Source organism: Phytophthora ramorum (genome assembly GCF_020800215.1).
Source record: "Phytophthora ramorum isolate Pr-102 chromosome Unknown Phyram_PR-102_s0002, whole genome shotgun sequence".
Classification (NCBI taxonomy): domain Eukaryota; phylum Oomycota; class Peronosporomycetes; order Peronosporales; family Peronosporaceae; genus Phytophthora; species Phytophthora ramorum.
In genome coordinates this window covers 3607862-3634104 of record NW_027150648.1, presented here as the reverse complement: position 1 = coordinate 3634104, position 26243 = coordinate 3607862, and the positions used below count along the sequence as shown (strand labels likewise).

Below are 26243 nucleotides of genomic sequence, written 5' to 3'. Positions count from 1 at the left end.
CTGTACCATTATCAAATCAATCGACAGGAAGGCAAGCGCTGGGACGCTGTGGGCTGGAGTGCCAATGCGGCGCACTATGAGTGAACACAATGGCGCTGCCAGGAACCCTCGAACAGGTACGTTGACGCGTCCGGGCCAGACGCGACGTTGGTCCAAGGACGGCAAGCTCATGCACACACCGTCGTCGGCTTACGACCAGCTGCGCGTGAGTGGCTTCCCGCCCGTGCGGCTCGGCAGCTGGCACCGCTATCGATCGCCGTCCCAGGAGTTCGCCGACGTGTTCAAGCCTGACTCATCGTCCATTGCGCGTGAACCCGCGGTACGTTCGTGGACGGTCTCCGTTAACGGAGCTGCTCGTCTGGATTGAGTGGGAAACGGATGGTGGCTAATGGTTGATGCAGCATTTCAACGTGGGAATTCAGACCAAGCAGATTCTGACGCCGACACGCTCTCGTGCACGCAAGACCAAGATCATCTGTGCAATTGGCCCCGCGTCCTGGTCCGTTGACATGTTGGGTGAGGAGCGACGGATAGTTGCAGTGGGTTTAATGAATGGAGCTGATGGCAAGTTGTTGCTACTGTTTGGTTTTGTTAGGGCAACTTTTGGACGCTGGGATGAATGTTGCGAGGTTGAACTTCTCACATGGAGACCATGAGCTGCACAAAAGGAGTTTGTCGAATCTGAGAGAGGCGATGGCTGCGCGACCAGGTTGCCATTGTGCTGTGCTATTGGATACCAAGGGACCTGAAATCAGGAGCGGGTTCCTGGAAGGACACAAACCTGTCCAGCTGAAGGTGGGTTTGAGTGATCGATATGGTGTTTGTGAAGTGGATTGGCAGCTAATTTGTTCTGGTGTGGACGGTAGGCTGGACAAACGCTAGAGATCACTACGGATTATGGCGTTGAAGGTAGCAGCTCTCGCATTGCATGCACGTACGAACAGCTACCGACTTCGGTGTCGGTGGGCTCCAAAATCTTGTGTGACGACGGAAGCCTCGTGATGACGGTGCTGGAGTGTCTATCGGAAAGCATCATTGTGCGAGTGCATAACGACCATCTTCTCGAGGAGAAGAAGAACATGAACTTGCCAGGTTTGTTTTGTATTCAGGGTTTAATAAGGTTGCTTGGGGGCCTTGCACCTGAGTTGAAATTTCCGTGTATATGTGCAGGAGCGGCTATTCAGATACCTGGCATTACGGAGAAGGACGAGGACGATCTGCTGAATTTCGCGATCCCTAATGGCGTGGACATCGTTTCGGGGTCTTTCGTGCGCTCGGCGGCAAATGTGCGTGCGATCCGCGATTGCCTCGGTGAAGCCGGCCGACACATCCGTGTACATGCGAAGATCGAAAGTCAGGAAGCGCTAATGAACATCGATGAGATCATCGCTGAGGCCGATGGCATCCACGTCAGCCGTGGCGATCTTGGTATGGAGCTGTCACCTGAACGAGTGTTCTTGGCGCAGAAGATGATTATTGGTAAAGCCAACCGCGCAGGCAAACCCGTGGTTACCTCCACACAAATGCTGCAATCCATGACAAAGAAACCGATTCCTTCAAACGCGGAATGTACAGATGTGGCGAACGCGGTGCTGGACGGAACCGATGCGATGATGCTGTCCGCAGAAACCGCTAAAGGCATGTACCCGAAGGAGGCTGTGGAATTTATGTCGAAAATCTGCGTCGAAGCAGAGGAAGCACTTGATTACGCGGAGGTTTATCGTTTGCATCGGGCAGCAAACAGTAAGAACGTCAGCATGTACGAATCAGTCGCAAGTTCGGCCGTAGAGATTTCACTTGACATGAACGTGAAGCTCATCATTTCAATCACCGATACTGGGGCCAGCACCAAGTTACTGGCTAAGTATCGCCCAAAAGCTAACATCTTGGCTGTCACTTCCTCCGCACTTACAGCACGCCAGCTCTCAGGAGTCTCCAGGTATATACTCATCCTTGTGCGGTTTAGTCGTGCTGTGTTGCTCACACGTTTACTCGTATTTCTGTAGGGGGGTATCGGCGCTGCTAGTGGAGACAATGGAAAGAGTAGATAACCTTACACTAGAAGCCATCGCGCATGCGAAAGATCGGGGTTTAATTGCGAGCGGTGACACAGTCATCTTGGTTCACGGGCTCGATGATTCGGTGTCCAAGTCTACGAATGTAGTGAAAGTGATCGAGGTTGGCAAGCAGAGATATTCGAGTCCCAAGCACAGCTTCTTCGGAGGGATTCACATACCCTTTACTTAATTGAACGACACTACCAGAATCTTGGTTTTGTTCTCCATCCGATGCTTGCATCGAATACGGATGGGCAAGCGTGAAGCGGGTGAGATGAAAACAAAATCTGGCTTGGCCATCCAAACCGATGTCTACAGTATGTGATGCTCTATCTAATACTGTCGTTGTACTCTATTGATGCGGCTTGCGTGGGATTGGAATGCGTAAGAAGTCCGATGCAGGTACAATTGCTCGTCGTCCAAATGATTCTTGGGCCTCCAGTGCGAGGTGAAGGGTTGTGCGAGAGTTGAAGCCGGCGGACCAGTGCCGAAAGCGATGACTGAAGTGCGTCAAAGCGAGCAATGTCGCGTTCATCTTCTTGGCTGCATACCCTGCCATACGAGCTGTTGAGTGTCCTCGATGCACCGCCTGAAAAGGGATAGAAAATCGTTAGACGAACGTTGATCATTCTGCTCAGTCGCATCCGTCGAGTCATACCTGTGTCACCATTTCATGGCTAAGTGTCGCTTCATGAACCAAAACCTGTGAGAAGCACGGCAGCGCCACCGGTAAATTAGCAACTTTGATCATGACACAATTACCCAGATGACGTACGTCGCAGTCCTGAGCGATGTCAAACATTCGCGAGGAGTCTGCAGAATCACCGAGAATGGCCACCTTACGCCCACGTGCCGTCGGGCCAGTCACCTGTAGCATTACATGTAATACGTGACATGGTGGCATTTGATGAATGAAGGGGGTTGATTCACGAACCTCGGATGCGTGAAGCATTTCACCATTGGGCAGCTCTACACTCCCACCATACTTGAGAGTACGATATTTCGGTCCAGGCGGCAATCCACGCGTGCGGAGCGCATCCATATTCAACTTACCAGGGACAGGATACTCCTCAATCACGTACCTGTCGAGTTCACAACCACACAACCCACTGTTAGATTAGATTTTTCATAAAAATGAGGAGCAACCTCCATACCCAAAACTCGTAACTGTGTGCTTCACCGTCGCAGCTTTCACAGTGAACTTGCCATCATCAAGCACTTTCCAAACATCGCCATTCCCGTCTGACTCGGCATGAATCCACTTCCGAGTAAGACTCTAAAATATAAGCACCACCACGTCAGCATCAACATAGTGCAGCTCTCAACTCACCCACGCACCGGATGTTTAGGCGCGTTGCGCATGAATTTCTCATGCACCGACGCCTTACCGAGCATGTCTGGACACACCAACTCGTGCACCGTGATGCTCAAGTTCGCGAGCCACGTGCTGCTAGTGGAGAACGCAGTGTTCAAGTAGGCAAAAAGTCCCAGCGGGCCGTACACTTCAATAGGCCTCGGTGCCTTCTCCTTCGTCTGTGGGTCCTTGTACTCTGCGTTGTGGTTGTCCAGCGTGCACAGAATCCCAGGTAGACCGTACAGGTGGTCCCCATGCAAGTGCGTCACGAAGAACTTGGTGGTGAGAGGTACACGCACGACGCTCTTGATGAGCTGTCGCAGACTTCCCTCGGCGCAGTCGAACATCCAATTGCTGCGTGACAGACGCAGACAGACGCCCGTGGGGTTGCGGCGCACCGACGGAGAGCCGGCGCCTGTGCCCAGGAACAGCAGCTCGAAGCCCGTGAACGGCGTCTGCGGCGGCGGCACGAACAGCGAGTTGCAGCTGCGCAATGGCACGGTCTTTAGCAACGCCTGACGCTCGCTGATGCGCGCCAGCGGGGCCGTGCGCCACGCCGCGCGGGCCACCAGCTTGGATGCCATGACCTGCAAATGATGAGCAATAACGAAAGACGTACCGATATGTGGTGGACACCAATGTTATGTGGTTGTTGTTGTTTTTTCGCGGGAAAAGCGCAAAGAGCGTTTTACCACAATAAGTGGCCATGTGTGACGTCGTGGCCGACGCGGCCTCGCACAGCTCGGACGAATTCGTCGACGGCTCCATCTTCCGCGTCAAGCTGCACAATTTCTTGACATACTCAGATGCCGAGTTCTTCCCTGGACCGCGTCTGAATTTGATTCTGGGACCCAACGGAACAGGCAAGAGCTCCATCGTCTGCGCTCTCTGCGTGGGCCTGGCGGGCAGCACCCGCGTACGTAATTTATAGTAATGCTACGCCTATTCCTTGTTTGGGTACTTACAACAAATAATTTGTGCTGAGTAGCTGCTGGGCCGCGCGGACAAGGTGGGGCAGTTTGTGCGCCACGAGAAGGAGAGCGGCTACACGGAGATCGAGCTGTTCTTCGAGCGAGGCAACAAAGTCATCAGGCGCAACATCTTCCGAGACAATAAAAGCACGTGGCAGGTGAACGACAAGGACTCGACGCTCAAGAACGTGGCCGGAATCATGCAGGCAGCCAAAATCCAGATCGACAATTTGTGCCAGTTCCTGCCGCAGGACAAAGTGGGCGAATTTTCGCGCATGAACGCGGTGCAGCTACTGAAGGCCACGGAGAATGCTATCACGGACAGCGACTTGGCGGCCAAGCATGACGAGATTATTGAGCTGCAGCACAGCATGTCGGACAAAGGACGGGTAGGCAGCTGCACTGGAGTGTGTTGTGGTTAGTGCTGATGGTTATTTTTTGTGCGGTGTAGGAATTGGATCATGCACGTGCAGCGCTCGAGTTGAAGAAGAGTGAGAACGCACAACGGGAGAAGGAAGTGGAGCGAATCGAAGACTACGAAGCCCGCATCGAAGATGTGAGCGGCAGGATGTTCGACTATGCGGTACGAGAGAAAATAACTCATTTTTGCTTGCTGTGATGGTTTCTGTAGACTGCAGTGATGGAGAAAAAATGTTTGTGGCTCGAGTTCGAGGATGCAAAACGCGATGTCGAGGAACTGAAGCTGGAAAAGCGGCGCTGTAAAGATGCAATTGATGTGAGCCTACGTTTCTAGGAACTTACTCATTTATACTTTCTCCTGCTATGGTATACTAATTTTCTTCATCACGTGGGATCGTTACAGAATGAACGCCAAGAGAAAATCGCTCCTCTCGAAGAACTGCTTGACAAAGAAAGGATTCGGCTGAGTGATGTGAAAACTGAGTACGTTCTGTGCTTGAAGTGGTAGCAGTGCATCTCTGGCGGTGAGCTAATTGATGCTTGTGTATGGTGCACTACTTAGAAAAGCGGAGGTGGACAACGAGAAGCGTCAGCTCATTGATAAGATCAAACAGGAGAAGAAACACGTGAGTGCGATTGCGAGGAAATTCTTCGATCTTTATTGCATTAAGTGTGTAGCTTATGCCATCTTGATATTGTAGATTGAGACTATGGAAAGCGCTCAAAGTCAAACCCTGTCCGACGTTAAGGAGCTTCGTAACCAGCACAATTCCACTCGCCGAAAACTAGAGCGCTTGGAGCGCGATGTGAATGAGGTTGGTATTATGTGGTCACGATCATTCATCAAAATTTGTTGCTTTCCCTGTGTCTGGAGTTGACTTTATGTGGTTGCTTATCCTTACTCTAGTGGCGGGAGGAGCGCAAGGGAATGGCTGTTGATGACGATTTGAAGAAACAGAAAGAACAATTGGAGACGCAACAGCGCGCTAAGGATATGGAGGTACGTTCAAACAGTGATTTGTTTAAAAGTTAATCAGGCTTTTAACCCCTGCTGCTGTTGCTTTTTCCGCAGGAAATGGATATCCGCAGTAAGAGAGAAGCACTCGCCCGTGAGCTTTCCTACAGCGACAATGAGCAGAGGAAGGTGAAGAGTAAGTTAGAAAAGCTTGACAACGAGAACGTACAGCGCCAGTTAGCTCTTCAGAGGGCAGATCCAGACTGCATCCGTGCTGCGGAGTGGGTTAAAAACAACCAGGACAAGCTCAAACGTCGAGTGTGGGGACCTCTTGCACTCGAGGTAAGTGATGTGCTATACAGTCAGGTACATGGTGACCTTACGCTTGCTGATACAGGAATATGGTTGTTGTGGCGTAGATGAAACTGAACGAACCCATTCACGCGAAGTACGTCGAAGACACTCTCCCAAAGTGGCTTTTGGCAGCTCTCGTCACAGAATGTTACGATGATTACAACACTATCCTCCGCGAGCTGAACAATGGTTCCGACCGCCGTATCAAGGCCTCGATTTTGATTGTTGAAAATGGCATCTGCCACGGTGTTCACAGACCGTACTCAGCGGATCAGATGAACGACTACCGCGAGAGATACGGGATGATGGGATTCCTGGATGAGGTACGTTGCTTGTGCTCAGAGAATGTTGCTGATCGGACTGACGTCATGTGCTATTGCTTTGTGTATTAGCTGGTGAGTGCACCAGACATTGTACATGAAGCTCTTCGTGCCCACGGAGGTCTCCACACTGTTATGGTTGGTTCCCAACAGACAGAAGACATTATCAACCAGGGTGGCCATATTTTCTCGGAGATTGCATCACCCGAACGAAAGGCGGCATTCGTTACTCCATACAAGAAATATGTGACCTCAGGTTTGTGGTCACTCGTATGCTGGATTTTCCATTCGAAACTCGCGGCTCGCTGCTGACATTACGTTGTGCAGTGTCGAAGTATGGCAACAGAAACGTTACAACGCGCACAAACGATCTGTTAAACCCCCGTTTGTTGGCAGCTTCGTCTTCCAACGAAGACGCAAAAGCTGAGATGAAGCAGGTATTGGATGAATTGAAATCCAGAGAACACGATATCCAACAGGAGGTAAGAATCTGGGACGCTTTTGCAGATTCCTAAGGGGCTCGATCCCTTACGAACGCTAACTATGACTTATCCTAGATTTCTGATCTCAAAGAGGAAGAAAAGATGTATGCCGAAGAAAAGAGAAAAGCGCAACACCGTATCACAGAAATTCGCTCTCAGCGGAAGGCAATCATTCGCTTGGATGATAAAATTGCACAGGGAGACGACAAGATTTACTCACTTAAGAGCGAGCTAGCGCAGGTAAGTCCGCTTGCTTTGGATGGCACCTTGTTGTCTACTAACAGATGAATGTCCATCGTTTCTTTATAGGACGTGTCGAGCAAGGAAGACGCTCTGACGCGAAAGCTGAAAAATCAAGCGTCAAAGTAAGCTGAAGTTTTTGTGAGCGTGATATTTGGCGCCTGTGCTGACCCCAGTTTCCACCCGGATGTTTCTACTTTATAGGCAGGCACAGCAGATCAAACATTGCCTTCAACTTTCTAAAGATATGTTCAAGGCTAGTGCGCGTGAGGCGTGCTTATCATTGCAACTCGGCACACAGCAAGTTCGAGTTGATTTTACAGAAAAATACCTGAAACAGACGGAAGCCACACTCCGGTAAGTTCTGCATGCTTATGAATTTCTTGTGATTTATGTTAATGCAACACATATGCACAGTGACCTCAAGGAGGCTTACAGGCTTGCAAAAGAAAACCTGATGATTACCGCCAGGAAGGCAATGGATTTGAAGCGCAAAGCAGAAGAAGAGGCCCCGTGGGAGGCTTTCGAAGAACGATTCAACCAACTTCCAGATGATCTGGATGAGTTACACGGAAAGATTGAAAACAACAAAGCAGCCCTAGAATGCTTCCGCGGTGACAGGAGTATTCGCGAACTTTACGAACGCGTATGCGACGAAATCCGTGATGACGAGGCTCGCCTGGCAGACCTGGATAGTTTTGTTACGCATGGAGAAGACAAGATCAACGGAATCAAGGTGCGTTGTCTCGTATGGTGTTGCTTTATCCAAAGCGCAGCTGATGCTGATATGAACTATAGGGAGAATGGCATACCAAACTCAAGGAAGTGGTGGATCACATCGACTCCTCTTTCAAAGAGTTTTTCAAGGACATCGGTTGTGTCGGTGAAATCGTGCTGGATGACGAGGACCCGGTAAGAAAATCAAGTCGGGCCCGGATACACTGTACTGCTCTGATACGATTGCATTATATTTGATTTTTAATGTGTAGGATGTTGCGAAATGGGGTATTCAACGTCGTGCGCAATTCCGTAAGAACACAAAGCTGTCGACCATGACCGCTGAGGAGCAGTCCGGAGGAGTACGTTGATCGTTCCAGTGTCGGTGTTCGGGTGGTTTGAATTCTTATCTTGCTCCCAATGTTGTTGTAGGAAAAATCCGTCGGAACTATCATGTACTTGATGGCTCTTCAAAGTCTCACAAAGTGTCCATTCCGAGTGGTTGATGAGATCAATCAGGGCATGGACGTGTACAATGAGCGAAAGGTATTTCAACGTATTACCAAGTCGTCTTGCGGTAGCAAGCTGCCACAATACTTCCTCATCACACCTAAGCTCATCACTGGGCTTACGTACCACCGCGACACAAAGGTTATGGTCATTCTGAACGGGCCGTACAACATGATTCGACAAGAATTGTGGGACCCCGATCGGTTTATTGCTTGTGGGAAGCAGTCGAAGCGCAAACCGAGTGGTGCAGTCAATGGTTCCTCAAAGAAGCGTATTCGAGCGTAAGCTGGTCTCTGTTGGCTACCTACTGACTACCGACAGCAGACGTCCGCTTCAGACGACACGAATCTATCGCGATGGTCCCAGAAAGTGAGTCATGTGGAGAGCATTATAATAGTCAAGTGATTTCTTCTTTTCATGTCCTAGGTTTCATTTCATCGCCCGAGTATGAACAGTTCCGGGTTGATCCACTATGGCTGCTACGGAAGATAAAGTTCACCCGGTACTCTCTCTACATGAAGTTGAATGCTGACTGCCCGCCGCTAAGGCGTGCGCCATCAGGAGCTCCTGGAGGCAGCGCTGTGGCTGCTGCCATCCCTGCACTACGAGGCGAGTTAGCAATAGCGAACAGGTCCTTTCCGAAATGGCTCAACGCCTTCGTGCGCTCATCCTGCTCCGGCTGTTGGTAATATTGTGGTGGCTGCTGCTGGGCGTACGATGGGTTCGACGATGTGGAGCTTCCTAGTGTGTCAAAGCCATCCAGCAACTGTAGGTGTTCGAAACAAAACACACGATTAAATAAAACCAACCATCACACTACTGTATAAGCCAGGGCAACGGACGTACCGAGATTTCTTGAGGAGGTGCAGGGGCGGGTGGTGGCTGAGAACGGACAGGAGAGCCAAGAAGGTCGGCAGAACCCTGCAAGCTTTGCTCAACTGGGCCGGCAGACGACTCAAGACTGAGCGAACCAAACCCAAGAAGGTCAACTTCTTGCTGCGGTTGCTGCACACGGTTCTTCGTGGGGCTACCACGCTGAGTGCGAGTGCTGCCTGGACGCTTGCTGCTTGCCTGCGGAGGGGCCTGGTCCGCTTCGTCCGCATAACCAAGTACACGCAAAACCTGCAGCGCCTTCGATACCACGCTAGGCTTGCCATCCTTTCGCAGCTGTAAATTAGAGGTATGTTTAACAATGCTATGTTAGACAATTGATTTGGCCATTGAGGCAACCAATGATGCAGGACGAACCTCCTCAACAACTTCCACGTTTTCCTCGAAAAACTCTTGATACGGCGCAGCACCTGGAGAGCCCAGCAATGCCAACACCACGTGCAGACCTTTCAAGCGGACTTGCCAGGTATCATCTTCTAACTTGTCAAGCAGAATGTCACCAATAGTTTGTGCATCCAGCGTCTGCGCAAGATCGACAAAGCGCTTCAGTCCATCTGCAGGCGGTGCGCGCGAAAGCCCCGCGGGTGCGCACAGATTGTCAATCATTGTGCGCTCATAGTCCCTGCGCCACAGCACCGATCAAAATCAGGATACCTAGTTTAGAGCAAAAATTGCCACGGTGGTCGTACCTGCTGGTGTCACCTCCACCGGCTCCCTGTTGGGCGTTCGGTTGGTAGTAGCCATGGTCAATTACTTGTGGGCCAGCGCGAAGCTCATCATGGTCAGCTAACGAAGAAGCCATCGACTTGTCCATATTGCGGCGGTCCCACTTCTCCAACGCAGCTGTACCCATCTTTTTCAATACTTCCGCCTTCTTACCAAGAGCTGTCGTTGGCGCATCATTGAGCGGCTGGCCGTTCACGGGAAGACCCATACTACCAATGCGGTGGGAGCTACCACTGGACATCCGGTTCGAGCTATCACCATAAGACGGGGCGCCCCCCGATTGATGACCACCGAAGCCACCACGCGCACTGCCTCCCATGGCATTCGGGTTATACGAGTTTCCGCCGGAAGTTCCAGCGCTTGCACCACGGACAGCGTTCGGGTTGTACGTGCCGCTGTTAAATCCCCCCAACCCTGATGTTGCACCGGTATTGCTAGTCCCAAAGCCACCTGCCGGCTTGGGGAAATTAAGCGCATGGCCCACCAAAACCGTTGGGCGGTTGTCTCGCTTCGTAGCAGGATTGTAGCGCGGCTCGTTATCTGCGGCAGGGTCCTTCTTTTGATAACCTGTGCTGCTCCAGACGCCGGCACCGGAGCTCTTCGAGGCTAGCCCAGATCCTGACGAGGATGACCACGAGTCAAAACCACTAGCCTGCTGCTGTGGCGCGTTTTGTGCGTACCCACCCTGCTGGCTGTTTAGGTTGTAGCCGTAGCCGCCAGAGTTACCGCCATTTTGTCCATAGCTGCTGTTACCACCACCATAGCCACTGTTGCCACCGCCATAGCTACTGTTACCTCCACCAGGAGGACCATTGTAGCCTCCACTAGAGGGGCCATTGTAGCCACCACCAGATGGGGCATTGTAACCACCACCGTTGGAGCCATTGTAGTCACCACCAGACGAGCTATTATAGCTTCCAGCCGGGGTATCCTGGTACGGTGGTGGCCTAAACGACGATCCAGAAGCTTGCGGCTGTCCCCACGATCCACCGACATTTGAGTGTTGTCGTTCAGGCTGACCACCCTGGTTGTACGTTCCACCGCCATTATACGACGGCGCGTTGTCGCCTTGCTGCGGTGCCTGCCAAGTATTCGCACCAACCTGAGGCGTCTGTTGCTGTTGCTGTTGCTGTTGGGGGGGTTCCTCGTTCCTCCGAGACAGGAATCCGTCATTCAGACACACAAGCGCTTCCTATAGCAACAACGATATGACGAGTGAGCCCTCGCACCATCACAGGATAAACCGCCAGCCAAAAGCAACGCTCTCAACCTGCGACGCCACGCGGATTCGGCGATATTTTTCATCTCCATACACGGGATCCGGAGGGCCCGAGAACTCTGCAATCAAATATCATCACAAACGTCAGTGCGTCATAATTACCTCCCCACGAACCCAATTGCTCCACACGCACGCAAATACGAGGACAGCTCCTGCTCCTCCTCTCGAACAGCCTCCGTGAAGGCCGGGCCTCCCTCTCTGATGCAAAACTGCAGCAAAAATCCACAAAAATCCGTCAATACCATCCAAGAGCTCCGTTAATTAACGCCTGCGTACCGAGATGATCTGCAGCGCCTTGAGCTTCACGTTCAGGTTGCTCTTGTTCAGTCTCCCCAGCATGTAGTCAGCGATCTTCTCCGCGTCGCGCGCGCTGGCCTTGCTCGAGTCTGCAACATAAGGGGTGGGGATCAGTCGCCATACACTCGGTGCCTTAAATTGCAGCAAGCCACGCACTCGCAATCTCCTCCATGAGGTACACAGGCACGGGGCCGTCGTGCAGGCTCGTGGCCTCGGCCAACGTCTGCCGGTTCATCTTGAAGGGCCCCAAGTCTCCTGCGAGCGTTTAGCGATGTGGAGGACTTCCCACACGCCCCCCTCGAAACAGTGGTACCATTTTGGCGGTACCGACCGAATATTTCCTAGCATTTTTTGTGTTTTTTTAATCTGTTTTAGCCATTTTGATAAAACTAACATTTAAAATTGCTAAAACAATACGTAGACTCCCATAGTTTATATTTTGTTTGCATAAATCCCATATTTTATTTTTTGCTTGTATAAAACACCAACATGGAGGACGACGACGCCGAAGACCTGCGCGTGGAGGCCGTGGTGGTGGATTACTACATGAGTAACCCTCTGCCTACTGACGCCATCGAGAAGCTGCCCGTCTCTCCTTGCTACCTCCGCGCTCGCGAGGTCCCAGTCGTGCGTATCTTCGGCGCTACGCCCGCTGGACAAAAAGCTCTGGTGCACGTGCATGGCGTACGTTTTCATTAAATTCCTGTAGCAATGGCGCGATTCGAGGGTTAATTTCTGTGCTGTTGTTAATTTCTTCTTAGATCTTACCGTATTTCTACTTCCGAGCTGAAGATGACGCCGATTTCGACGATCCGGAACGTCTGCGGACGCTGTTGCCTCGCCTGGCGAAGGATCTCGAGGCTGCCAATGCCTCAAAGCAGCAACAAAGACGCCGAAACAATGGGAACTCGACGGCAAAATATTATCCCAGTAAAGTTGTAGCCAAGGTGAGGCGTGGATCTGTGAGAAAGTGGCTGGAATGATGTTCTAAGATGCTGTTGGTAGATGCTGATTGTGCAAGGAACGCCATTCTACGGATATCACCCGAAGCCGAAGCTATTTGTGCAGATTTTCTTGTATAATCCGCGAGTGGTGTCGTCAGTGGTGCAATTGCTGGAGAGCGGCTGCGTTGGTGAGAGGAGGTTTCAGCCGTATGAAGCGCACGTGCCGTTCCTGCTTCAGGTAGCTTGCAAATATTGTTTGGATCAAGGCTTATGGATGATTGCTGAGGTGTGTCAACGTTGGATTCAGGTGTTTGCGGACTATAATATTGAAGGGATGAACACAGTGGCTTTCAGCCATGTGAAGGTAAGGTCGGCTGTTTTGTTTATTTTCGATAGCAGTTTGGGGTGGCGACGTTGACCAGATGCGAAATCTTAGTTCCGGTTTCCGCTTCCAGTGACGCAGGGGCATCTTTCTGAAGCACAAGGGTCAGGTGAATACCGAGCTGTTCTTCTTCCAGCCGTTCCAAGAGACAAAATCAACGGTTTGGACGAGAGTGCGTCTCCCTTGTCAGGGAGGTGCGCGCCAGTTTCAGTAGTCTCCAAACGGTGGTTTGACCGGCAGTCTAGCTGTGCGCTAGAGGCCGACGCTGCTGCTGCGTGCATTTTGAACTCAACACGGTTTGAATCCCAGCAAAAAGCGGCGGAGGGAACAGAGGAACTACGCAATGTGCCATCACTGGCTGCTATTTGGGAGGTAGGCTCACATTGCTTTTACTGTGCTGGCAACGGTATCGCGGCATGCTAATTCGATTTTTACGGGTGATAGGAAGAAAGGTTGCGACGCATTCAAAATGGAGGTAGGGGAACGCCTACCATGTCCTTGAGTCTACCGCGGGACGAAGATGCATCGAAAGGCTCATCGATGAGTGCTACTCCCGCTCAATCGGCATCATCGTTATTATCGCAGTCATTTTTCAAGAAGAAGATGAAAAATTCTGTTGACGCCGTGATGGAGGAATTAGCGAAGCAGTTGGAAGGAGAGGCAACTGAAAGTGGCTCCCCTGGCCCTTGTCATCCACTATGTGCAAATGATGTGATGTCATGTGGGAATTCAATTGCCGCTGAAAGCGAGTTTTCTTACAGCCAAGAGGAGGTGGACAATGATACAATGCATCAGGTACACCGTCTTCTACTGTAAAAAAAATGAATATGTTGGGCATGAACTAATCAACATTTTGTCCAGGAATCTGTGGAAGAGGACGACGAAATTGTGAGCATCTTGCTAGCAATGCAAGATAAGGGCGAATCCGAACAGGAGAACATCGAATGGCATGGAAACGGCGAGAATGACGGGTACAACACGCCTGATGAAAACAATGACGAAGAAGACGACTTCAACAAGGGGGGCTATCGGAATGACGAAATAAACGATATCTTGGCATCGCAGCGCCTTGTTGAAGAACATAACGCGAGTCAAGCAGCCGACTCTCCACAACGTAATGGTTGGTGGGACATCGCTGAGCGTGAAACTCGACCAGTCGCGAGCCCACTCAGTGAGCTTGGTAGCCCACGCGTTGTTATCCATACTCCGCAGAGGAGACTCCATAAGGTTGGTTCTTCATTTTTTACAATTACGGTGATACTGCATATATGCATGCTAACTGAGATTGCGTGAAGCCGTCTACAAACGTTGCACGGGCAATTCGCTTTGGGGTTAGTCCAGAGGATTTGCCTTTAGTTGCCGATATTGAGGATCTGTTGCCACCTCGGCCCCAAGAACCGATAACCCTTACTCCACAGGAAGAATCGGATCCGGTGGATAATCTCCAACTATCACTGACACCACACCCTCGACCACTCCAGGCAAGTCCACGGATTCAGACGCCAGCAACGGGAAATGATCGCTTGTGGCTATACAATCCCAAGCCTCCCTCCTTCGCCCAGATCCTGACATCGTCGCAAACCCTAGGCGTTTGTTCGATCCAGGTTCGTCTCGCCAAAGTATGGACATTTCCGATGTTTTGTTTACGAATCTACATATTGTATGTGGATGGAAATTGTAGTATCAACCGCCCTACTACAGCAAACCTGCTGATATCCCCGATAAAGCCATGGTATTCGGCGGCAAGAAATTTGATTTTGCACTACAGAATACCAGCAATCTGCCAACGTTTGACACCATAACAGCAAGACGGCTTCTAAATTCACTCGGCAGCAGTGGCAACAGCGACACATCTTGGTGCAAACTTTCCCACTTGAAAACTCCAAATGCCCGTCGGGACAGGGGAGATAAGGTAGCGAGGGATTCTAGCTGCTCGTGTGTATGCAGTGAGGTTAACGTTGCTCTCTGATAGGTTCGTCGTCTACGAATGCCGGCACATTTGCCTCCAGACGTTTCCGTTGTTAAGGATTGGGTGGCAACCGATGCTGTAAAGAGCAGTGCCCCAAGCAAGGTGCGTGACTCAACGACCATTTACCTGGCGCTCGAGATTATTTGTAGTGACGTTAAAGCTTCATCCACGACTGAGCTATACCTGTTCAGGTACGACGCAAACGTGCCCGGCAATCACTTGCATCAACAGCGTCGCCCTCAATTAAATCGAGGTCGACTACGGTTCTGTCGAACGTCACAATTTTGTCTATCGAGATATTTGCATCATCGCGTGGTAATATGTTGCCAAATCCTCTCCACGATCCAGTTAACGTGATCTGCTATGCAGTGGAAGCACAGGAGGGGCCAACGGATTCCAAGACAAAAGAACGAGGTTTCCTTTTCTGGAAACTGGATGGTATGGAGCAATCCACACTTGGTAGGGTGGGTTTATGCGTGGACAGTAGCGATATATCGGTGACAATTGCTTCAGATGAGCGTGACATGTTCCACTCACTAGAGGCACTGGTAAGACGCTGGGATCCCGACTTCTTGGCAGGTTTCGAAGTGCAAAAGGCATCGATCGGTTACCTTGTCGATCGAGCATCGCAGATGGAGGTGAGTATCTCTTTACATGCTGTTATTTCCCCGATACAATTCTTAATTATGTCTGCTTGTGATGGGCCAGATTAATCTCATCCAGTCGCTTTCTCGGCTTCCATCGACCCCGATAGATCCTCGAAATACGACGACAGTTCAAGAACCAGAAGGAGAGAGCCAAAAGGAACCTTCCATTGGTACAGCTTGGGGAGTGAACAAGGCTGCTGGATTGTGGCTTCACGGGAGATATATTTTGAATCTGTGGCGAATGACGCGCTCAGAGGTATGTATAGTATTTTTGTGGCTACATGATATGGAATAATGGGCGATTTGATTGCCATTAACACACGTGACTTGGATTGCAGCTCAAGCTGTCCCGCTACGCTCTCGAAGATGTAGTGTGGGCTGTTCTTAAACGGACGTATCCTGTGTATTCAGCTGAAAAAATGTCAACGTGGTTCAATGAAGGCGGTCAAATGCGCTGGAAAGTGATTCGTTACTGTCTGGAGCGAGCAGCACTCAACCTCCAAATCATCTCCAAGATGCAACTTATTACAAGAACTAGGTATGCTGTCATGCCGCATCATCCCAATTTTCATGTATCTGACCCAGTCCGTTTGCGACCACCATTTATTGCACAGTGAGATGGCTCGGCTATTTGGAATCGACTTCTACTCCGTTTTGTCACGAGGGTCACAATACCGGGTCGAAGCTGTCATGTTGCGAGTAACAAAGCGAAAGAATTTTCTCTTGGTGTCGCCAAACAGAAATCAAGTGGCTGGCCAGGCTCCAATGGAGTGCATTCCGCTGGTGATGGAGCCTCACTCCAGCTTTTATCCGGATCCCGTCGTCGTTCTTGATTTTCAGGTGCGCTCTTGGTGTTCTTTGTTCTTTGTTAATGACTTCAGCTAACACGCTGCGTCATTTGCTTTGGGTAGTCTCTTTACCCGTCACTTGTGATCGGGTATAATTTATGCTACTCAAGCTTTTTGGGTCGCTTGAAGGATGGTTTGAACCCTGATCTAGAGTTATCGCTTGGGGTGATCGACTTCGTTCCGAGCGCTTCTGCTATTTTGCAGTGCAAAGACGATATAATCATTGCGCCAAATGGCACAATGTTCTGCCCCAAGAGTCATCGCCACGGTGTGTTGCCGCTCATTCTGGACGAGATTTTGTCGACTCGGATCATGGTGAAGAAATCAATGAAGGCAGCCAAGGAGTCCAACCAAGAGCGACTGGAGAAGGTGCTCAATGCTCGACAGCTAGCTCTGAAAATGATTTCAAACGTGACGTACGGATACACGGCAGCTGGGTTCTCTGGGCGTATGCCGTGCGCTCAATTGGCCGACGCTATTGTTCAGGTACTGTGCGTTTTTGCGCGGTGTTCCATCTTGTCGTCACTTTCTTACGTGGTTTGCACTGTGATTTTGCCGCTAGACTGGGCGTTGCACACTAGAAGCTGCTGTTCGACTCATTGAAGGGCGAGAAGACTGGAATGGTCGGGTTGTCTATGGAGACACGGACAGTGTTTTCGTGCTTCTGAAAGGGAGGTCCAAAGCAGATGCATTTCGCATTGGGCAGGAGATTGCTGACGCAGTCACCGCATCGAACCCGAGGTAAACACCACTAGCTCTGTTTCGAAAACGCTCAAGAACTTCTTCTCTTACGTGTGAATGCGCATGTGTGATTTTGATAGACCGGTGACGCTTAAGCTGGAGAAGGTCTACATGGGTTGCGTTCTCGTTTCCAAGAAACGATACGTCGGCAACAAGTTTGAGTATCCACAGCAAGAAGTGGGAGTGATCGAGTCGAAAGGGCTGGAGACGGTTCGACGTGATTCCTGTGGGGTGGTTCAACACGCAATGCAAGCTTCTCTGGAGGCGCTCTTCGCGTCCTGCGACTTATCTAAGGTAAAAGAGGGTATGGAGAAATACTGGCTCCAAATCCTGGAGAACCGGGTGCCACTGAAAGACTTCATATTTGCGAAAGAAGTTCGCTTGGGGACGTACAGCAACGGAAGGTACGAACCTGAACGAAGTCTGATACATGGATATCGCTGATGTAGCTGACAGGTTAATTGGATCACGTTGTAGCGCCCCTCCTGCAGCACTCGTTGGTGCAAAGGCCATGGGAAAAGACCCACGAGCAGAACCTCGGTATGCTGAACGGGTTCCTTACGTTGTGGTAAACGGACCTCCTGGTGCACGTTTGATGGACTTGGTGGTGTCACCCGATGAATATTTTGACAAGAGGAAGCACTACAGTGTCAACTACCACTACTACATCAACAAACAGGTGCGAAAGATGCTGCCTACCAACCGGAAGGACTTGCAACTAACATTTCTTGCTGCAGATCATCCCGAGTCTGGAGCGGCTTTTTCTACTGACAGGAGCTAACATTCGGTCGTGGTACGCGACCCTGCCTCGGTCGTCCGTGAAAGCTCGCCAGCATGTGCTCGAAATCGCGACACCGGCTCGTCCATTCGGCCGCGGCTTCCGGTCAATCGACTCCTTCTACATGAGCAAGCACTGTCGGCTTTGCGGATCAATCGGTAGTGACACGCTGTGCCAAGAGTGCACTGCCAACCCGCAGCGAAGTCTCCTAGCAATTCACACTGCAACTACGCGGCATGAGAAAGCTGCAATGGCTCTTAGACTCGCGTGTACAGCGTGTGCAGACCGAGACGCCTCCACAAGTTGCAACAACGTCTCCTGTCGAGTTTGGAATCACATTAAGCTGTTTGAGGTGGATAAAGCAACGCTGCTGTTTCAAGAACGGCAGTCGAACCCTCAATGAACAAAAACAAAAAAGTTATCTATTACCCTTTGAAGGACATTTGGACAGGAGATCCAAGCGCTGCCTTCCTAGCACTAGCAAGTGCTGTCTAATTCTTGCGAGGCCGGCTAGGCTTCTTGCCCTTGCCACCCTTCTTGCCCTTCTGGAACTTGGGCTCCTGCTTCTGCTTTTTAGCCGGTCTCTTGACCTCCTTTTCCTCCTCCTCGGCGTCACTCTGGTCCTCCTGGGTGACCTCAGCCTGCACGTCCGCAGCCGCCTGCTTACGGTCCTTCTTAGCCTTCACACGCTGCTTCTTGGTCAGGTTGGCCTCCTCGGCCTCGTCTTCAAGTTCCTCAGCAGACTTCTTGGCGTCCTTCTCGTCCGAGGGCATTGTGTTCGCGTACTTCTTGAACTTGGCCACGTAGAAGCCATCCATGTTGTGCACATGCGGGTAGAATCGGCGGGTAAGCTGCACCGTAGGGTGGAAACGCTGCTGCTGGTAGCGAGTGAAGCCCGGCTTGCCGTGGTCCAGGCCAGTGTCCACGAGCTTCACGCAGCGCTTGCGCAGAGCGTAGTCCACCACAGACTCGTTTTCGTCGACCATGACGGAACACGTGGAGTAAAGGACGTACCCACCGGTCTTCGACTTGGCATCAACAGCATCAATAGCAGCGAGTAGCAGTTCCTTCTGCAAGTGAGCCAGGCGCTGCACGTCCTTCTCTCCCTTTTGCGTCTTGATGGACGGGTCACGGGCAATAACACCCATACCCGTGCACGGTGCATCGAGAAGCACACGGTCGAAGCCCTTGAAAAGCGAAGGCACCTTACGGCCATCGTAGCACGACACAGAAGTGTTCTTCACACCTAGACGGTGCAAGTTCGCCACCGTAGCCTTAAGTCGCTGCTTCTTCAGGTCGTTAGCAATGATCGTGCCCGTGTTCTTCATCAGCTGCGCAATGTACGTCGTCTTGCCACCAGGAGCGCAAGCCATGTCGAGCACACGCTCGTTCATCTGCGGGGCAAGCGCCATCACGGAGCAAATCGATGATGCCGACTGCAGCATGTAGTGTCCCGCCAGGTACTCGGGCGTGGCACCAATGGGCACGGGCGAGTCGTAGATCTTGAGACCCACCTTGGACCACTTAGCCAACGGGTCAAGGTTCACACCACGCTGGATCAGCGCCTGCGCCAGGTCACGACGACGTGCCTTCAGCGTGTTGGTGCGGATCACAAGTGGACGCGGCTGCTCGTTGGATTCCACGAACTCGACGCACTCAGCGGGCGAGAACATCTTCATGAACATGTCAATGAGCTCGCGGTTATAGCCGAAGTATCCGGCCAGATCCTTAGACAGCGACTCCACGTAGTCCACACGGGAGCGGCCAGGCTCACGGCGCGCGCTGAAGTGCGAGAGCACCTCCACCACGTCCTTGATGCGCTGGTAGACCTCGGCAGGGTCTGTCATGTCGTCGTCTCCTTCGCCTTCCTCGGCCAGCTCCTCCTCCGTCTGCAGGTGGTATGGCTCGTTGTTGGCAATGTTGAGGCGCATCTCCTCTTCAGCCTCCTCGGCCTGCAGCGCCTCCTCCTCGTCCAACAGACGGGCCTTGCGCTCAATGTCCAGCTCCTCCTCTTCATCTTCCTCCTCGTCCTCGGCTTCCTCGTCGCTGTCCTGGCTCTTCTTGAGCTTCAGCCAGTTCTTGTTGGCGTCCGAGAACCCGTCGTCGGCCTCAGGTCCCTCCTCATCGTCGCTCTCGTCCTCCTCGTCCGAGTCGAAGAGCTGTGCCGTGTTGGTGCTTTTGGCGCTGCGCTGCTCCTGCTTGGCTGCCTCCTTGACGTACTTGGACGCCTTGGGCTTGGCCGAGGGCTTCGGTGCGGGCGACGAGCTCAGTTTGCGCTTGTTCGGTCTCGCCATGGCTGCTACTGCGTTGACTGCTTTGTGTCGCTTCGGAGCTCGTGACCACCACGATTGACTGGTGCGCAAAGGTTAAGTGAAAGTTGAGGTGCCGCACACCACGAAGTAATCACAACTAAAGTCGCGATAAAGTGCCCTGTAAGTGGTGGGACACGAAAGGACGCGGGAAGTTGAAGCGACATTCACTCCGCAATCCCGTCGTGCGATGGAGGCTCCGACGGTGGCTCCTGCGTCCGCCGCGGGCTTCTCTGACGCAGCCAGCGCTGGATCCAGGTATGACGCGCTGCTACGGCAGATCGTGCAGCTCAACACGGACCTACAGAAGACGGCGGCGCTCAGCCAGACGCTGCAGCGCGAGCGGGACGACGCCCAGCAGCTTAACGTGAAGGTTAGCAGCTTGTTTGACGTCGTTTTAGCGTAAAACGGAAGCTGTAATACGCTCTATATGCAGCTGAAAGGCGAAGGGAAGCGTCTGCAAGAGCGTTGCGACAAGATGCAGCTCGTGCTGATGCAGGAGACGGAGCAAAAGGTGCGACGACGAGGCTGCTGGAAACCGGGAGAAAGAGCTAAACTGTGATCAGATTGAATCGGACAGAAAGCACGAGGAGCTGATTGCCAAGTGGAAGAAGCAGCTGGAAGTGAAGGCGCGCGCGTTCGAATCGCTGCAGAAGAAGTTCGCGCCGCCGAGAGACTTGGAGCAGCTCCGTATCAAGATCCAGGAGGAGCTGGAAGGACCCTACCAGCAACGCATTGATCATTTGCAGGATGAGGTGGAGCGACACCGCCAAATGAGCTTCGAGATGCGTCGTGAATTTGAAGCTCTCAAAACAGAGTACGAGCAGTTCTCGATTGACCAGGTGAGTTGTTACGGAAGCCTTTGGTGGTGTTTGAGCTCAAATGAACTGCTCTTGTGCTGTAACAGGGCAATGAGATGGAGTGTATCCATGAGACATATGAAATCACCATGAATGACTTGAGACGCAAACTGCAGCTTGCTGAGCAGATGGCTGCCAACGCTCAACATGCTGAAGAAATTCGGCGCCTTGAACAGCAGCGTGAAGTCGCACAAATCGAAATAAAGTCTCTACGAGACGAAGTCAAGGTGCGCCTTGGGAAATTAGCAGACAGAATTCGTGGGCAAACAGCCATAATTTCACGTGGTGTGCTGCTATTTAATGTAGGATGTGCGGGAAGAGCTGCAGCGTGTATCGGAGCAGAGTGAAAATGAAAAGAGTGCTCATGAGCTCCGTCTGGCCGATGAATCTGCACGAAATACAACTCTAGAGCTAGACCTGAAAGCTTGCGGTCGCCAATTTACCAGGGCAAAAGACGAGTGTGAAAGTATCCGGTCCAAGTGGGACCACACGCAAAACAAGCTGCTCGAACTGGCCTCGGAGAGTGAAGGCCTACGAGAACAACTGAAGCAAAAAGAAGCGCTCATTTTCAGCAGCCACAACTCGCTTACGATGAAGTGCGTACATGTAGTATATCGTTGCGCTAGAAAACTGTGCTATCCGTACTAAAGGAAACCACGAACCTATGTGTAATGCCCTGTACAGACTTCGAGACGAGCGAGCAGTGTGGGAAAGAGACCAAGCCAGTCTAAAGGTTTGTTGCTGTGTGTGATGCTATTGGGGCCATGACTTTTAATGTGAGCACGCGCATTGATGAATAACAGGATCGGATTAATGAGCTCATGCTTAAGCTCCAAGTGGCTGAGGCGGCAGCTCAAAAGAATTCCAGTGCGGCTGACCAGCTGAGAAATACTGACAATTCCAGCTCGGAGCACCCACTACTTCTTAAAGCACGAGAAGATGACCTTGAAAAGTACCGAGGACTCGTTGCTGAAGCGGAGAAAAAGGTATCGCACGGTGACTGTCAACGATTAGCTTCAGGGAAGGTGTGGGGTCAATGGGAAATATCGAGGCTCATTTCTATTTGATCGTCTTCGCTAGATTGCTGCGAAAGAGGAAACACTTCGTCTGTGCCAGCATGAAGCTGAAGAGGCAACGCACAAGCTTCAAATGGAAAAAGAAAGTATCCAGAAAACGATGCAGGCACTCGAAGTTGAGAAGGAAGCCATGATGGCTAAGCAGGCATCGTCGCATGAACTCGTACGGAGATGACTTGGTTTGCGGCAGTTTACTTTAGAGGCATCCTCACAAGTTCGCTGGCATGCTATAGATTTGTCGAATGAAGTCGGAGTGCATGACCTTGCGCACCAAGCTGAAAGAAATCGAGAATGACTATCGCACGCTCCAAGCGAAGCACAGGTGTGTGGTCAAAGGCTTCGTGAAGTAGCTCGGAGAACAAAAGCAGACCGACTAAAAATATGCTTGGTGCATGTTGCAGGGAAGTTATCCAATATCAAGAAGACGTGCAGCTCGAAAGAGAGGAGGCCCAAGGAAAGGTACTGCAAACGTTACTTTCTCATATTCCGATGATGATGATCAAGCTCTAACTTGACTCACCACGTCAGCTCAAATACATGGAACAAGATTATGCTGGAGTGGTGGAAAAGCTTGATAAAGAGAAAGAAGGCCACGCAGCAACAGCACGAGATTTACATGTTCGCTGGAAGCACCTGTATTCGGGGGTGTCACTCTTGGAGGCTGATGTGGCGTGGTGTATTGTTGTTCTACAGAGGAAATGCTCGAAGCTAGAGAGTGATTTTCAGATTCAACGAGCAGCACTTCAACGAGAGACTCGCGCCGCGTTGTCGAAGGCACTACGAGAGCTCAGCAAGTCCCAAAAAGTGAGCATCGCTGATTTCTTCATGTTTGTTGCGGTGAACTTATTATTGCGTATCTGTTTCATCCAGAAATGTGATGCCTACAAACGCAAGTGCTTGGAGATTCACAAAAACTACAAACAGTTAGTGGACGAGACGAGTCGCCGAGAGACCAAATTCATTCAAAGCAGACAAGAGCATACAGCCGAGTTGCAGCAGCTGCTTGCTCAGCTTTCGGAGGCGGAGAGTGACAAAACAGCGTTGATGCAGAGACAAATAGAGCTTGGATTCCTGCCCCCAGGTGCTTTCTCGAAGAAGGTACGGCAACAAGCGTATCGCGACTACCAAACTGATCGCAGATCTCTGACCTGGTTGCTTTGTTGCACATGCATCTCCAGTCGATAGCAACACGTCCTACCGAACCTGCTCAAGACTAGCAAGACAAACAAACTCGAGAAGCAAGCTTAGAGGCCAACGTTGTAATAGTATAAATATTTTATCACACGCATCGAATGCAGAAAAAATAAAGCGTGTGCGAGGTCAGCGGCGCAAGCACAATAGGGCAGCACCAGGGAGCGTGCGTGCTACGACACCAGTCTCATTGTCGGCCATGGCACACCAAGTGATTATGACCTAAATCTTGCTGGTGACAGGCGGCTGCCAGGGCTTCTGGGCGCGGCGCTGGTTCCAGTTGAGGTTGGTGATCATGGACTCGAACCAGTCCTGGTTTTCGTTCACCCGACAGATCGATGGCAGCGGGTAGGACGACACCCGCACAACGATGCAGTCGCCGCGCTCCATGCGCACGCGGTTCTTGCCATCGAAGGAGACATAGCATGCGGCCGCGCGGCTAGTGCTCGGGAACTCAATCTTCAGGGTGGCGCTATCATGGAAGATCAGTGGCCGGAAGCTCAGCGTGTGCGGGCAGATGGGCGTGAACAGCATCGAAGGCACCGAGGGGTGAGCCATCGATCCACCAGCTGACAGCGAGTAGGCAGTGGAGCCCGTGGGAGTGGCAATGATGATGCCGTCCGCTGCGATCTTGGTGATCTCCAGGCCGTCGCAGTAGCAGTTGAGCTCGACGAGCGCACCTGATGGGCCGCGGTCAATCACGACTTCGTTCAATGCGTGCAGGTTACCCAAGATCTCGCGCTCCTTGCCGTTCCGGAAGATGGAGCACACAAGGCGCGAGCGCAACGACATGTAGAAGCCTCCGTTGATGACGCTCGTGAGGTGCTCCACGGCGTTCTCGGCATCAAACGGTGTAAGGAACCCCAACGATCCCATAGCGAGCGAGAAGACGGGCGGCACACTCTTCTTGAAGAGCGACGAGACCCACAGCACGGTGCCATCACCTCCTAACGAAACGACAAAGTCAATGGACGACTGACACTCTTCCCAGTCCCCCGGCTTGTCACTCCACGTCTTAGTGTAGGACAGCGCAAGCTCTTCCTGCACGGTGGGCTCGAGGAAGATGTCAATCTTCTTCTCCTTGTGCAGCCACGACGCGAGTCGCACCAGCATGTCGGTCGTCTCCGGCTCGTTGGGCTTCTTGACAATGAGCACGGTCTTGGGCGGCTCGTCCCACATGAGCTGCACGTTGTTGCGCGAGCGGTGTTGCGTGCGAATGCTGCGGTTCATGGGCGTGAACACCTCGCACTGTTCGTCCGAGCACTGCAGCAGGCGGAAGCTCGAGCGAGGAACCGTCTCGCCGTCCACGAGCTCGGCTTCGCTGTAGCTCGAGGACACGTCGCTCTCGACGACGCTGGACGTGTCCTCGCTGTAGATGCCGTCGCGTCCAGGCTGCGCCCACGTGTCGGCGATCAAAATGAGCTCCGAGTTGGTGCGCTTGCGTGGGCGGCTCTTGACGCACTGCAGGTCCACCTTGGCCACCTCGGCGGCGGGCGGCTGGTGGCCCGTCAGGTCCTTGCAGCGCTTCATCCAGTAGTTCTTCTCGGCGATGGCCTGGCGCAGCTGCTCCTGCAGGTCCGAGATCTTGGCCTGCAGGCGCAGCGGGTTCTCACGCTGCGTCTCGCAGAAGGCCAGCACGCGCTTCATCTGGTCGTTCATGGCGCGCAGGTCGTCCTCCAGCGTGTAGCCGTCGCCCGACGAGGACGCGTAGGACGGCAGCCGCGCGCGCGCCTGAGGCTCGTCGCCAGCGGCCACGAGCGCCACGGAGCCCGAGGCCACGGCGGCGTCGTAGTGGCTGCTGCTGTCGGTGAAGCCCATCCTGGCCAGCTCGGCGCGGCTCGTGTCGCGCAGGTCCACGATCTGGTTGAGCGTCGGGGGCGAGAGCTCCTCGACGGCTTCCGGCACGGACGGCAAACTCGGGAATGCCGCGTCAGCTGGGGGCTGGGGATTTCGCGCGGAATCGCTCATGCTGATGGGCGGCGAAGGAGTGACGTCGAGCGACAGAGAAAGGGGGCGAGCACTGGCTCCGTTTGTTTGGAAGAAGCTGGGTGCGTCGCCAGCAACGACAACAGCAGAGCAGCTCGACGGTGGAAAGCGGCTGGCTGGGAGATTGCTTGACCGCTTCGAAGTGCAGGGTGTCGTCGCGCTTGACTTGGTCTCAGTATGGGACAGTCCGCGGCCGCACCAATGTTTACGAGGGCCACATGACAGAAGATGGTGCTCTTGACGCGGACATATGACAAAAGCGGGGGGCTGCCAGGCTCATTTTGCTGCGGCCGCCAATGGAGATTCATCTTGGTGCGCTCGCCTCACAGCTGGCGCCGACGACGTAGCGGCAGCGCCTCTAAATTCATCGCCTGCAGAAGTGTGACGTGGCACGGGCCTTGCAGCAATGCAGGGCAAGCATTGCCGAGGTCTCCCCTTGAGGCCGCCACGCTTCAAGTTCCTTGTCTCACTCAAGCCGGACCGCACAATCGTCTGAAAGCGGCGAGGCAAGTCTCCGGTAACGAGGAGCAGCGAGATTCCGGACTCGAAAGGAGAGGTGAGCGTTGCTGCAACAGCAACGATCAAGGAACAGGCGAGCCGACGACACGGCACCCGTGACCAACGTTGCGGTCTCTACCCTTTGGCAAGTCGCAGTCACTTATCGCAGGTGTGATCGACTGACAACTATTAATACAACTCGCTCGCTTCCGCCATGGAAAGCGCCGAAGGGCAGCGCTCGCGTTTAACAAATATGCGTATTTTTGCTGCTTTCCGAGGGCCGACGACGTCAACTCGACATGTGAAAGGTCAAAGACCCTCCTTTGCGGATCCTTTTTCGCGGCGTGAAGGCGCTGGAGCAAGCAGTGCATGTACCCCACGCATATTCACAGTGTGAATCACGCTGCTGGCCACGCTGGATTTCAGATTGAGCACGCGGTA

The 26243-nt window shown here is 52.4% G+C and overlaps 8 protein-coding genes across 8 annotated transcripts; 4 read left to right on the top strand and 4 right to left on the bottom strand.

Moving 5' to 3' along the window:
• Positions 1 to 89: 89 nt before the first annotated feature.
• Positions 90 to 2247, top strand: KRP23_2589 (Pyruvate kinase; the record flags this gene model as incomplete). Its single annotated transcript, XM_067887345.1, has 7 exons — positions 90 to 116; positions 200 to 319; positions 402 to 516; positions 596 to 795; positions 867 to 1092; positions 1171 to 1939; positions 2007 to 2247. 7 exons carry the CDS (start codon positions 90 to 92, stop codon positions 2245 to 2247), a joined length of 1698 nt encoding a protein of 565 aa, XP_067749940.1.
• Positions 2248 to 2409: 162 nt separating this feature from the next.
• On the bottom strand, positions 2410 to 3995 carry KRP23_2588 (Zinc phosphodiesterase ELAC protein 1; the record flags this gene model as incomplete). Its single annotated transcript, XM_067887344.1, has 6 exons — positions 2410 to 2646; positions 2716 to 2760; positions 2833 to 2925; positions 2992 to 3139; positions 3212 to 3333; positions 3396 to 3995. The coding sequence occupies 6 exons, from the start codon at positions 3993 to 3995 to the stop codon at positions 2410 to 2412; spliced, it is 1245 nt and encodes a 414-aa protein (XP_067749939.1).
• A 122-nt stretch (positions 3996 to 4117) lies between these two features.
• KRP23_2587 (Structural maintenance of chromosomes protein 5) lies at positions 4118 to 8665 on the top strand (the record flags this gene model as incomplete). The annotated part of the gene is made up of 19 exons (XM_067887343.1): positions 4118 to 4327; positions 4400 to 4771; positions 4834 to 4938; positions 5014 to 5118; positions 5206 to 5285; positions 5365 to 5428; positions 5504 to 5617; positions 5710 to 5802; positions 5875 to 6099; positions 6177 to 6434; positions 6504 to 6687; positions 6759 to 6913; positions 6989 to 7153; positions 7223 to 7278; positions 7358 to 7510; positions 7571 to 7889; positions 7952 to 8065; positions 8143 to 8232; positions 8303 to 8665. 19 exons carry the CDS (start codon positions 4118 to 4120, stop codon positions 8663 to 8665), a joined length of 3225 nt encoding a protein of 1074 aa, XP_067749938.1.
• A 226-nt stretch (positions 8666 to 8891) lies between these two features.
• Positions 8892 to 11808, bottom strand: KRP23_2586 (AP-4 complex accessory subunit Tepsin; the record flags this gene model as incomplete). Its single annotated transcript, XM_067887342.1, has 8 exons — positions 8892 to 9146; positions 9227 to 9547; positions 9629 to 9893; positions 9961 to 11189; positions 11268 to 11335; positions 11410 to 11485; positions 11553 to 11662; positions 11730 to 11808. The coding sequence occupies 8 exons, from the start codon at positions 11806 to 11808 to the stop codon at positions 8892 to 8894; spliced, it is 2403 nt and encodes an 800-aa protein (XP_067749937.1).
• Positions 11809 to 12062: 254 nt separating this feature from the next.
• Positions 12063 to 18285, top strand: KRP23_2585 (DNA polymerase zeta catalytic subunit; the record flags this gene model as incomplete). The annotated part of the gene is made up of 21 exons (XM_067887341.1): positions 12063 to 12257; positions 12335 to 12520; positions 12579 to 12755; positions 12825 to 12881; positions 12954 to 13271; positions 13344 to 13694; positions 13761 to 14126; positions 14195 to 14503; positions 14581 to 14811; positions 14872 to 14970; positions 15060 to 15183; positions 15238 to 15306; positions 15382 to 15506; positions 15577 to 15771; positions 15854 to 16053; positions 16130 to 16355; positions 16427 to 16849; positions 16926 to 17104; positions 17185 to 17508; positions 17582 to 17783; positions 17842 to 18285. 21 exons carry the CDS (start codon positions 12063 to 12065, stop codon positions 18283 to 18285), a joined length of 4800 nt encoding a protein of 1599 aa, XP_067749936.1.
• An 88-nt stretch (positions 18286 to 18373) lies between these two features.
• On the bottom strand, positions 18374 to 20176 carry KRP23_2584 (putative 28S rRNA (cytosine-C(5))-methyltransferase; the record flags this gene model as incomplete). Its single annotated transcript, XM_067887340.1, has 1 exon — positions 18374 to 20176. One exon carries the CDS (start codon positions 20174 to 20176, stop codon positions 18374 to 18376), a length of 1803 nt encoding a protein of 600 aa, XP_067749935.1.
• Positions 20177 to 20381: 205 nt separating this feature from the next.
• KRP23_2583 (uncharacterized protein) lies at positions 20382 to 23344 on the top strand (the record flags this gene model as incomplete). Its single annotated transcript, XM_067887339.1, has 14 exons — positions 20382 to 20564; positions 20628 to 20705; positions 20758 to 21033; positions 21099 to 21278; positions 21358 to 21647; positions 21736 to 21784; positions 21855 to 22037; positions 22132 to 22290; positions 22361 to 22449; positions 22529 to 22586; positions 22656 to 22745; positions 22821 to 22931; positions 22998 to 23225; positions 23306 to 23344. The coding sequence occupies 14 exons, from the start codon at positions 20382 to 20384 to the stop codon at positions 23342 to 23344; spliced, it is 2013 nt and encodes a 670-aa protein (XP_067749934.1).
• Positions 23345 to 23540: 196 nt separating this feature from the next.
• On the bottom strand, positions 23541 to 25286 carry KRP23_2582 (putative NAD kinase 3; the record flags this gene model as incomplete). Its single annotated transcript, XM_067887338.1, has 1 exon — positions 23541 to 25286. The coding sequence occupies one exon, from the start codon at positions 25284 to 25286 to the stop codon at positions 23541 to 23543; it is 1746 nt and encodes a 581-aa protein (XP_067749933.1).
• Between the last annotated feature and the right edge of the window lie 957 nt (positions 25287 to 26243).